Source organism: Cydia splendana, chromosome Z, assembly GCF_910591565.1.
Source record: "Cydia splendana chromosome Z, ilCydSple1.2, whole genome shotgun sequence".
Lineage (NCBI taxonomy): Eukaryota > Metazoa > Arthropoda > Insecta > Lepidoptera > Tortricidae > Cydia > Cydia splendana.
Window position 1 is genome coordinate 11057501 of NC_085987.1, and position 11902 is coordinate 11069402.

At 37.3% G+C, this 11902-nt stretch overlaps 1 protein-coding gene across 1 annotated transcript in view; it reads right to left on the reverse strand.

Annotated features, from left to right (window-relative positions):
- LOC134804203 (serine/threonine-protein kinase GA29083-like) overlaps positions 1-9100 on the reverse strand; it is a 30515-nt gene extending 21415 nt beyond the window's left edge. Inside the window, exons 1-5 of the mRNA XM_063777159.1 lie at positions 8884-9100; positions 8597-8806; positions 7822-7921; positions 6480-6665; positions 2698-2814 (exon numbers count right to left, since the gene is read on the reverse strand). Of these exons, the coding sequence (XP_063633229.1) occupies positions 2698-2814; positions 6480-6665; positions 7822-7921; positions 8597-8805 (612 nt within the window). The 5' untranslated portion in view covers position 8806; positions 8884-9100. The remainder of the gene's footprint in view (positions 1-2697; positions 2815-6479; positions 6666-7821; positions 7922-8596; positions 8807-8883) is intronic.
- Positions 9101-11902: the final 2802 nt, after the last annotated feature.

An 11902-nucleotide genomic window follows, 5' to 3' on the forward strand; every position in this document is an offset into this window, starting at 1 on the left:
TTTGCATTGTTTTATAAAGGTCAGCAAGTAATGTAGTAAATAAAGGTAGTGGACCCCGCAGTAATTCCTCAGCCAGAAAAAACTTTACAGTATGATAAAGTATCACTAAATAAAAAGTATTGTATAAATTTCCAAAGAATAATAATAATAGAATTAAAGTAAATACCTAAAGTCTTAAATCGTTAATATCTTTTTACGGAAAAATGCTCCGTTTAAACTTTCTTCACCAGACATATTCATGTAACGTATTGCAACAATATATGAAATAGCAAAAAAATATCCCAGCAGAAATACCAGTATTAATAACATAAATTTTTTTGGCGTGTCTTGGACCGGAAAATTGCTCAGTCTAATTTTTTCACTGGAATGCCATTTTATTGCCGTTTTATACCTACAAAATGAAAATCTAAAAATTTTCCACTCTCAGTTTTTAATAGTTCTATAATACATACATTTGGGTACGCATTTTTTTTAGATTTTCTTACCCACTGCGCCAAATTATATTCTATGATCATATAAGAAGAAAAAAATGACAGAGCAATTTTCCGATGAAAATGAGCGTCAAAAAAAGGAAGTATCATAAAAAAATATTCTCATGTTTGACAAAACTTTTAGATTTTTTTCTAGTATCACATACTGATACAAATAACTTATTTTGTAAAATAATTTTGGACTGAGGAATTACTCGGTTCAATATATAATCAGATTTGTGTTTTTACCTAACTTAGGAGTGTTTTTTTTTGGATATTTATAATGTTAGTCTCGGCTCATACTATACAATAACCAAGCTAAATTTCATCGACTGAGAAATTAATGCATGGGTCTCCATACAACAACTTGCTTCATTTACTACACTAAAGCAGGTTTTTAGCCTAATTGGAGGTGGTAAATTATTCCAGATTTTTGAAGCGGCGTACCTGAAACTTCCCTTAAATCCTGCAGATTTATATCTCGGGATTATTAACTTCATCTTCATTGTATTTCTTTTAGGTCGACGAGTTTCAGTATAAAAGGATAATTTTTGAAATAGGTAAATGCGCCGAACGCAAACGCAAAATGTATAATTTTACTGTATTATATTAGAAATCAATATTTTTATTATGATTATTATTTAAAAATATGTTTAATAAAAAATATTATTTGTTTAAGTTTTGTAAGTAAATCCCAGTATTCCACGCCATATTGCGGTGTAGAGAACGTTCGATACATTTTATTAGGTGCTTCAATCTTGAATGGGAACTTACTTTTCGAAAACTGATAGTCTGACCAGATTCAAAAAATGTGACATCGCTTAGCGATTAAGCGCGCGTATTAAATTAAACACTTGTTCACACAATCACACATACGATATAACTCGCGATGCAAGGCACATCTTTTTAGATATTTATACTTAGGTTATCTCCACCTTAACCTATTCACATTTACAATGAATGCACTCATAGAAAATACAATAACGCAAACGATCACTCAGCAATGTATTTGTTATTTGAATTTAAAGATTGTTTTCACTTCTCATGCTCAAAAAGTGCACCTTTATGTCGTGCGTAGACGACATAAAATCGCATTTTATGCTCTAGAGCATAAAAGTAAAATTTTCTTCTAAGACTAAGGTAATCGGTCTCAACAGCCAAACAGTTAAAACATATTGCACAATTTTACTGAGCAATAAAATTGTGTAGATGACAAAACTTGTTATATTATTTTATTTTTGCTACAATTTATTAGAAATCCGTATTTACTGTCATTAAATTTAGTAAATCACATAAAATAGGAGTCGATTATCGTTCAAAAATGTTCCGAAATGTTTGACTTGGCAGAAAACCAAGCGTCTGAAACTACGATAACATGTTGAAAATTAAAAAAAAAAAAAAAATGTTAGTTGGCGGGAATTGGTTATGTATTATGTTCTTTCGCTTTACGACAATTTCATGGTGTAAATTGCCTTGAAAAATATAATTATTTTCCTCGCAATCGAAGTGAAAAGCAGAGTGTACAACAAGGGCATAAATGTCCATTTTTTCGCTTCGCTCAGACCAAAAAATTGCCTCGGGTACAAATGGGTCACTTTATGCCCTTGTTGTACAATCTACTATATTTACATACGTCGCACTCCAGTGGGCATTTTGCGGGCATGTCATTGGTAAGGTTCACAAATACATTTTCGAGTTGTCAGAATAAAATATTTGTACTCAGTATTTGGTACCTAGTATTTGTAATGTGCAATTCCAAATACCTTAGCAACTAAAGTTGTACGTTGGTTAGGTATCTTTTTTTTATATACATTTAATTTTAAATAAAAACAAGGTTGAATAATATGTAGTATATTTGATATAACAACTTACTTAAGCATATATATTACGCGAATATATTATGAATATTTTTTCCAAATTTTTATGCAGTCAAGGTTTTTCGTCATGTCAGCTATTTATTAGATTTTATTTAGTGGCCACTAAAATGGACTTATCACTTCAAAGAGTATTTACACATGTAAGATTGATACATGATATAACGGATATGTTACGAATACTAAGTAGGTACATATACTCGTAAGTTAAGATGGTTTTTTTGTAAACCTTACCAACCTGCCGCCAAACTGCCCGCTGGAGTGCGACGTATGGTTATTTATCTACTTATATTCGACAACATAATATAGCGTATGTTAGTGACACCTCTAGTAGCTCCTTTAGTACAGCTTACCTTGCGTGGCTTTACTCCGTTCCTTATGATGGTTACGATACGTGATCGAATCACGGTTTCCGAAGGAACCGGACTGACCCGCGCGGTCCCGTTGCTGGCAGCTGGCGAGCCGTTTGGCTGTACAAGAGAAAAAAATGACTGTACTATACAGTGTGGAAAGATAAGTCGGGCCCTGGAGGGAAACTACCTTAAATCCTTAAGCTGGCTCATTTTACTTAAAGGAGACATTCCTTTATTTTTAAAAAGAAACAAAACTTCAAGATCACGAGCAAATTGCACTGTCTGTATGTCTTCTACTTTTCTTAACACTTACCTAGGCGTGATCTTCCTTCCAGGCGCACAAGTGATTGTGTATTTTCATCACCTGGCACTACTTTTCCCCCAAATAAAACGCCTGGCATTGTTATATTTAAATTAAATACATAATTAGCTATTATATCACACCAAACACAGTGCTCTATAAATTGCACACCTTCAATTGATTTTACAACCACTTTGTTGCTCATCCACTCCCACACCCACCGCTAAACAGCTGCCAGGCGCCCGGATTAATTAATAATGATAGTATTGCATACTACGAGGGCCGCCTTTTAAGTCTTGTCGTTTGCAAATCTCTCACAATTATATAAAAAAAAAACTACCATTGTATCAAACTATGTGAATTGAGTATTCAAAAACAATTAAACGAATCATGACTGACCGAACCGTTTTAGTATAGCGTCGAGTTAAAGTTGACAAGTCAGTTGTAAAAATGGAAATTTCATAGGAAAATTTCCGTGCGATAATTTTCTATAACTTTAAATGAGGTTTAACGCGACTTCAGTGCTTTACAGAGCTGACTACTGTTTTCATTGACAAAGCATCATGCCTTCTGACTGTGTAACGCTGGTATTTGGAATTTTAACGCGATTGCTCTAGTCTCAGTGATAGACTGGGTGAAGGTCGTCCGAACACCGCGAAAAACCAGGAAAGCATTGAAGCTGTTTGGCAGCTGATCGTCGAAGATCGCTATGTGATATACCGAAAGATAGCAGCTTCTATACGCATTTCAGGGACTACCATTTAATAAACCTTACATGAAGAGCTAGGTGTAAAAAGAAAAATCTCTCGCCGGACACCACATTTGCTTGCTGCCGACCGAAAAACGTCTCGCACTAGTTAGTGCCGCAAAACTCTACAGCAATTCGATCGAGGAGATACAAAACTCGTTTATGACATTGTGAGTGGTGATGAATCTTGAATTTATGCTTATTATCCAGATTCCCAACAGCAATCCACCGTCTGAGTGTTCTAAAACGAGCGGAAACTGATATAAGTCATACGCCCAAGTAGTACTTAAAAAATAGTCGCCTCGTTTGTCGCCAAAAGTGGACACGTTGCCACCATCGTGTTAGAAGATCACAAAACAGTTAACCCTGACTAGTATATTACAGTTTGCTTACTAGAAGCTATAAGTGAATTCCGAAAAATCAACCTAAAACATCGTATAGTACTGAGCCATGACAATGCAAGCTCACACTCCTCCCGGCAAACAATTGCGTTTTTACTAGAGCAAAACGTCGAAATTCTCGACCACCCGCCGTACAGCCCTGACTTGAGCCCTAATGATTTCTGTACTTTCCCTAAAATCAAGCAATGCCTTCGTGATTAATGGTACCGAACACAAGAAGAGGCAGTGAGACGTATACAAAACGGCCCTTTTGAAGCATCAACTTCGGAGTGGAATAAGTGGTTTCAAAACTGAATCGACCAAATGAAAAAGTGTATTAAATATCACAGCAAGTTCTTAAAAAAACAATAATTAGTATTTGAGGTTTAAATTGTCTTTAGATTTTACAAACGACAGAACTTAAAAGGCACCCCTCGTAATTAGAGGGATTTCGTTGCTCTATAAATTGCATACCTGTTGCCGTGGCTAGCTCTTAGACCACTTTGCCCTATACCCACTTAATGTAATCGGACTATACCCCATTCATTCTCGTCAATGAGAAGTGCATTACTTATCAGCATGTCTGTGTGCGTGATGTACAGTCGCCATCAGATATATCGGAGCGGCTAAGGCGCTCACAAATATCTGAACACGCCTCTATTGTCAGGGCGTTAGAGTGCGTGTTCAGATATTGTGAACACCTTGGCCGCTCCGATATATCTGATGGCGACTGTACAAAAGTTTAGAATGGATCAAGATTGCATCGTAACCAGCCCTGCGTATTTGGAGGCCAGATTTGTATGTACCAGTTCACTTAAAGGTCCTCACCGCTATTTCTCTGTTAGAACCATTGTTACTTATACCATCGGAAACAACTACGAACCAAACGAAAAAAAAACAATACACAAAACAGGTCAATCAATGGAGTAATGACGCGCTAGCATTGTTTGTATAGCTCTCCAATCAATAAGATAAGATAAAATACGTGAGTCGGCTTTTGCTTTCACGTGAAGGGCCCATTTTTCATACGGTATTATTATAATCATGGGTCGGAACCGGTTTAAAATATCTACATATAATTGTTGACACAATAGTACAATACTCTTTATTGCAAACCTCAACAAAATAAATAGGAAAAATTAGCAATTGAGGTAAACAGCAGGCGGTCTTATGGCTAAAAAGTTAAATAATTCTGGTTTATTTCGGTTTCAAGTTTTCTTAAGATCGTACACGTTATTAGAACCTTAACTTCCTTGCAGCAAAATATCCAAAATGCGAAAATAAATATGTCGCGAGCACCGCGAGTAAAGACGAAAATGGCTCGTACAAAAGCGCCCTTACAAAAGTGGTCTACGTCACAGGCCGCACGGTTGTGCCAAAATGTAAGGAAGAAATCATGAAAAATACCAAGTTTTTCTAGTTACAATGCTATAAAAAAAAACTCGGATCATACATTTTTGCATTCATTTGATGATGTTAAACGTGTTAAAGAACAAACATAATACATATAACATTTTTCATGCATGTCCATTATGTAGAACACCCCAGCACTCCTAGACTTCGTGAATCAGGTCTAGCAAACGGTATGGAAAATGGTTTGCCCGCGGATTAGCGCGCGCACACATGAATAAGAATGGCCAAGCGAGCCATCCAGGCGTGCAATGTGCGTGATGAAAATGCTGTAATAGCTCAACTTATTCGTATGTAATTAAGCCTCGTGTTGACTAAGAGTACTAAGACCGAAACGTGATTTTGCGGGCGCACCTGCTTATAACAAGATACCAAACACCATCAAAATGCGTCCGTCTTTCAGCCATCTAGAATCTATATTAATGAGGCGGTAGGTCAGATGTAGAATTTAACTTTTGTTACAAAGTAATACCTGTGTAAAATTATAAAATACTTCTGGCGTTTTATCGCGTGGGGGGGTATGGGGTAAGGAAAGTTGGAATGCTAAAGTCAATTTTTTTTTACTTTTAGGGTCCCCTTTTTATGAATAACATTCTAAGTGGAGTATGTTTGATAATATTATTATGTACAGTCAGCTGCAGACCTGCAGACAGAAAAGTGCATAGAAGTTTGTATGCGAAGGTGCTAAGCGAAAAGTATTGTTGACTGTTCTAGCCTCCGCCAACCTAACCCATTTTCACCCCCTTAAAGGCTGAATTTCTAAAAATAGTTTTTCTTAGTGCTGTATTGCTGTACAAAATTTCAAGATCTTCATAATTTAAGATGCTACCTGCAAAGATTACACTTTCTATTGTCTGACAGTATCTAAGTAATGGAACTGTTATTTAATAAATTGACTGTACCTATAATAGATAAGTAAAGTAACTTAGAGCTTAAACCTTACCTGGATACATCGGGAATATCTGTTGGTAGCTTTTACACTTGTACTGTCACTAGGTGGTTCAGGCCCACTTAATCTAAAAGACTGTGGAGTCACAGCACTGGCTTCGTAGTCCAATCGTTTAAATGGTTCTCCAAATCCACTGCACACATAGGATTGGCCATCTTCAAGGTCATCAAGTTTTCCTATCTAGAATTAAAGGTAAAATAAGAATGTTTAGATTAGGTATAACCTGTCTAAACTAACTTTGAGTGGAAGAAAGTGGGGAGCGTCGTATTATCACCATTGCCATAACAGTTTTTAATGATTCAGTTAGTTTCACAGTTCACTAGACTTATATCGACCGGGATATGAACCGTGATTACCTTTTGTATTGTTTTCGAGCTCCCAATATTTCAAAACAGTTACATGCATCTTGTTCAAAGGTAACTGATGATAGCCACCCACCCGCTATGGCTATCATCAGTTACCCAGCTATTAGGTTGATATAAGTCAGATTGCCATACTTTGTATATGCAAAGACCATGCAGAGTTATAAGCCCAATTAAGATGGTTCAAGAACTTTATATAAATAAATAAAATTAATTCAAAATTCATTTTTAAATCATAGCAGTGTTATTATAGAAAACCATTTCTATAAAACCACATATATAACAATGATAAAAAATATACAAATTTTTATAAGTGTATCATTACTATCTTGGCATGAATACTTAATAATAAACAATAATACCCCACTGCTAGTCACATGAATATTATTGCTATATACTATATAGTATTATATTATAAATTATAATACACCATGTTCTTTTTTTAAACTCCGTTAAATCAAGGGTGCATTCCTAAACTTAAATTAAGTACCTTTCTGAAAGACACTTGTATTCTAATTAATTAACTCCACTTTGGAGATAATCAATAATTTCTTTTTATCTGATAAGACCCCTACAAGCGTGTACACTTCCCTAAGGTCCTGTTTACATATTGATGAGTGTTTACTATGAGTTTATACATTTGCTACTAAACACAAGTACTATCTCAGACAATCATTGTTTGAAATGATGTTGATAATTATATTGTCATGGTTTTCAATTGTTTGGTTGAGTTAAATATAAAGCCTGGGATACAACACTATATGTATCATTTTATAACTTTTTTATGAAATATAAAAAAACATACAAATTTATTGAAATAAAAACCATTCAGTTTCCTTAAATGTACTTAGGAATACCACAAAGTTAATGGAGTTTAAAAAAACACAGTGTATATATTATTCAATGTTGCTGCATGCCACATTCATTATTCCAATTTACAGAGATATGGCAATAGTATGTTTTGGGTTACTTACTTTTTTACCATCTAAAGCATATATTGTCCGGACACCACTAGGCAATGTCACATTGTCCACTAATACTCTTGTCAAATCTGCTATTAAACTATCAAAAGACCTGCAACAAAATTCATAAATGAAGCTTAAACAAAGCCAAAGCCAGTATAAGTATAAGTACTTTGTAACTTGTGTGTTTATGATTTAGTATGATTTGTTTCCAATTATCATTTTAGATAGAATGTTCAAATTCAATAAAATTATATTCTGTAATATTTGTTTTTTACTTTTATCAATCTAATGCTGTAGTAAGGTAGACATCCATGCGCTGATACTGATCACTCCCCCAACCCGCTGTCAATAGAGGTGACAGCATGGAGTCATCTATTGGGCATTGTCAAGTACAGTGGTCATCAAAAACACCCCTTAGTGAAGCACAAAGCTTGGAACAAAAATATCTGCACAACACTCAAAAGGTGATGCATGTTCTATTGTTTTCAAATTGATTATTACAGCCAGCAGTTGTGATTGTTTTTATATTCTAGAATGGTAAATATGAAGAAAGACTGTTTTTCAAATACAAATACATGGTAACAATCATCTAACATATTTTTCCCCTAACCCTATTACATTAATGGAACTATTGTTAACATTATGGGTACTGTCCACTGTGACTAATTGCGAAATCACTGTGTGCTGCTGTATAGATAGGTATGAAGTTTAGTGAAAGTGGATGAACTTATTTGAAGTTTTACAGCATGTAATTAGCACACGTTGCTAACAAATTAGTACATACCTGTATCTTTCAGGCAAGACTGGAATTATAACTCCCGAGTAGAACTTGTCACCGTTCCGAAAAAACCTTACTCGTTTTGCTTTTCGAGAAGCTGACGTTCGAAGAACTATACTACGGTGGTCTTTTCTGTTTTGCAATATTTCATTAAAATCTTTTTCGAGCTCACTAACGGAACTCGATTGACTTCCGCTACCACTCAAATTCTCCATCCTGAAAAGAAAGTTAGAATTAAGTTACGATACGAGTAACGGATTGTATTCTTTAACACGAATCAGTTTAGGCCTCACCTTTTTTCCTCCAACAATCAGCAAACCTACCTACTGTATGTGGCTTCGAATAAAATAACTTTTGATAACGTCACATGGATAGACAAAATAGAACAAATAATTAATTAGCTGCTATGGATTCGATAAATTTATGAATCACACGAAAAGCAGCGTAAAGCTAAGTAGGCACTATTAGGTACCTATTCTATGCGAACGGTTGGTTCATTGGCTATATAGATAGTAGCAAAGAGCATATAATCACTACGTTCTAAGAGAAGGAACTCCATAGTACGTTTTTGTCAAACGGTTGGTTTTGACAGGACTTGACTGATGTATGACTGATGAGCATCTATTCATACCAACATAAAGAAAATTGTTTATAGCACAGATAAAGAAATATATTATCTATATATTTATCTATGGTTTATAGAAAGCAGTGCTGTGAAAAATCGATAATAGTGAGTTCTCGAAACGATAATAACCGACATGATAGAAAGTAGTGCTGTGAAAAATCGATAATAGTGACTTCCTAAACCGATAAAAACCGTCCTAAACTCATTCAATTTTTTATCTTAGAAAATAAAACACCTGTGAGTTTATTACAAACTTTATTAATTTCTTAAATTGATACTTGGTATATACAAAAACTCATTTATTATAAATAATAAGTGTTCTAAAATGAATATAAAACTAAAATTAACTACAATTAAGATAACTGAAGCTAAAAATTTTGCGCCCTTGGTAGGGTACCCATCACGCAGGCAGCGTTCCCGCGCTGGATTGCTATGGCCAATCTTTGCGCGAGAAAGCTGCCTGCGCGAGGATCACCTGTGGCCTCCCTTAGGAATTTACTGAGCACCTTGTGGAGTCCCCGAGCCCCCCTACCCCATGGACCTAGTGTCTCGACGCCAAAGGCTACATATTCGTAGTATGCGCCGAGACAACTATATTTATTCGCCTTGAAGAGTTCTCGGACGTCAGCCGCCGCCCCGGCCTGTTTGCTGGTGGCTAAAATGTAGGACACCGCCAGCGTATCTGCGCAGGTGGCGTCGTACACCAGCGCCCGGCCCATCCGCCAGGGGATCAACGACATCCCGTCGGGGCGTTTGCCGTCGTCCCTTGCGATCTGGGGCTCCAGAGCCGCAGGGACGTCGGCGCTGACGAGCGCTCTCCTCAGGATGTCGTTGAGCGCGGCATGACGGGATAGGCGGCCGGCGCCCGAGGAGCAGGCGAGTCCGTGGTGGCCAAGGCGATCAACAGGGGCCCCACTAGAGGCACAGCTGTGGTCCACACATACATCGGCCCCGACCCGGAGTCCGATAGCAATTCTGAGTGTTTGGCTCGATGAAAGTGCCGTTGTTGGGTGATGGATAGGCGTGCAGCCATAAAATTAGTAAAATAAAATAATGTATTTACCAATAAACTATGGTATACATATTTACCAGGGGCCCCCGCACTAGGTGAGACCTGGGCTATAACCGCGAAAATCGAAGTTCGCAAATTGCGGGCATTTTTCTCTGTCACTCTAATTACACCTTTAATGGAGTAAAAGAGAAAAATCCCCGCAATTTGCGAATTACGGTTTTCGCGGTAGCCCCTCTGTATCGCGGGGAACAATTTTAGGCAGGGGCCTTAAATGGCCTAAGGGGCCCAGAATAACCCACGCTGGCCCATTGTGTATAGTTGAATTATCGAGAAGATGGAATTGCATTTGTAGTGGTTGTATGCTGATAGTACAAGAAAATAGAAAATTCAAATATATAATGCCTGTAAACAAACAATACTACTACATATGCAATTCCACGCTCTCGATGATTCAACTATACAGGGGTACACAATGGGCCAGCGTGGGCCATTCTGGGGGCCGCATTTATGCGTTAAAGGGAGCAAGTGATATTGCTATCTCATTCTACCGCATGGCTGCGTCCCTTGGACTGGCCGGCGCTGGCCCATTGCGTACAGGGGCCTTTAGATTTGTACATGCAGTATCTGAATTTAGTTACTTAATAGGTATAGCATGCAAGTTACAAAATTACTAAAAATGACACTTAAATATTTGCGTACATTATAAAATATTACTTAGTATAGCTTCTAGCTGTTTCCACGTAGTTAAGTGATTGAAGAAGAGTGTAGGTAAGCTTTTTGGCCTCAATAACTGATCTGTCTTTGATTTGAGATAACAATGCTTTAGCATGGCACTGTAGGTTGAAGCCTTAAGGTGGTCCCCAAATCGTTTACCGAAGGCGGAGAAGACTTCTGGAACAGGTAGGTTAAAGATTCGGTTTTTGAGAAGCGAGACGTAACAAGTCATGAGTGTAGACGATTTGTGTGTAAGCAAAACGATACTGTGCAAAAATAACTGCCGAACAGTCAGGCCCATAGCTTCAGCGTAGAGTTCAGAAGTTGGAAATCGAAAGGGTCATTGTCCAGAATCTGGTCACAGCTAGGAGCCTTGCGTGGTCCCTTCCCGACGAAGTGTCAATTGGGGATTTTAGAACGGCAGTGGGGGCTAAGTTGTCCCAGGCCCTTATTGCCTCTCGGGTCTAGGTGGCACATCTGGCAGTTTAGCTAGCCAGGCTTTCTTGGCCTCATCCAAGCACGCGACCTCGCAGTTTGTTATTTTAAGGATTTTACCTGCGAGATCAGACGTGCTATGGATTGAGGACAAGAATGCCGGCAGAGCAATACTCGATATTTTGCGTGTTCCTAAACCGCCAAACCTAATGGGCAAAGAATCTTGGGTCACATTCAAAATCGATTCCAGTTGTGACTTAAGGAGACTATCGATAGGTTGGACTAAACTAGCGACTTTCCAGATAGCGCAGCAACGGAGCAAGTACGTAAATTTGGGAACCAACAACAACATTTTAAAATAAATAAGGCCGAATGGCTACTAATTTTGACTAAACTTTCTGAATCTGATCTAAACTCGAAAAACTTTGAAGTACCTAGGCTGCTAAAGAGGGTTCTACGTTTTCGGAAATGTACAATTCACATTTGTCGAAGTCAAGTTTCAGGTCAATGGCGCTAAATTTCTGTA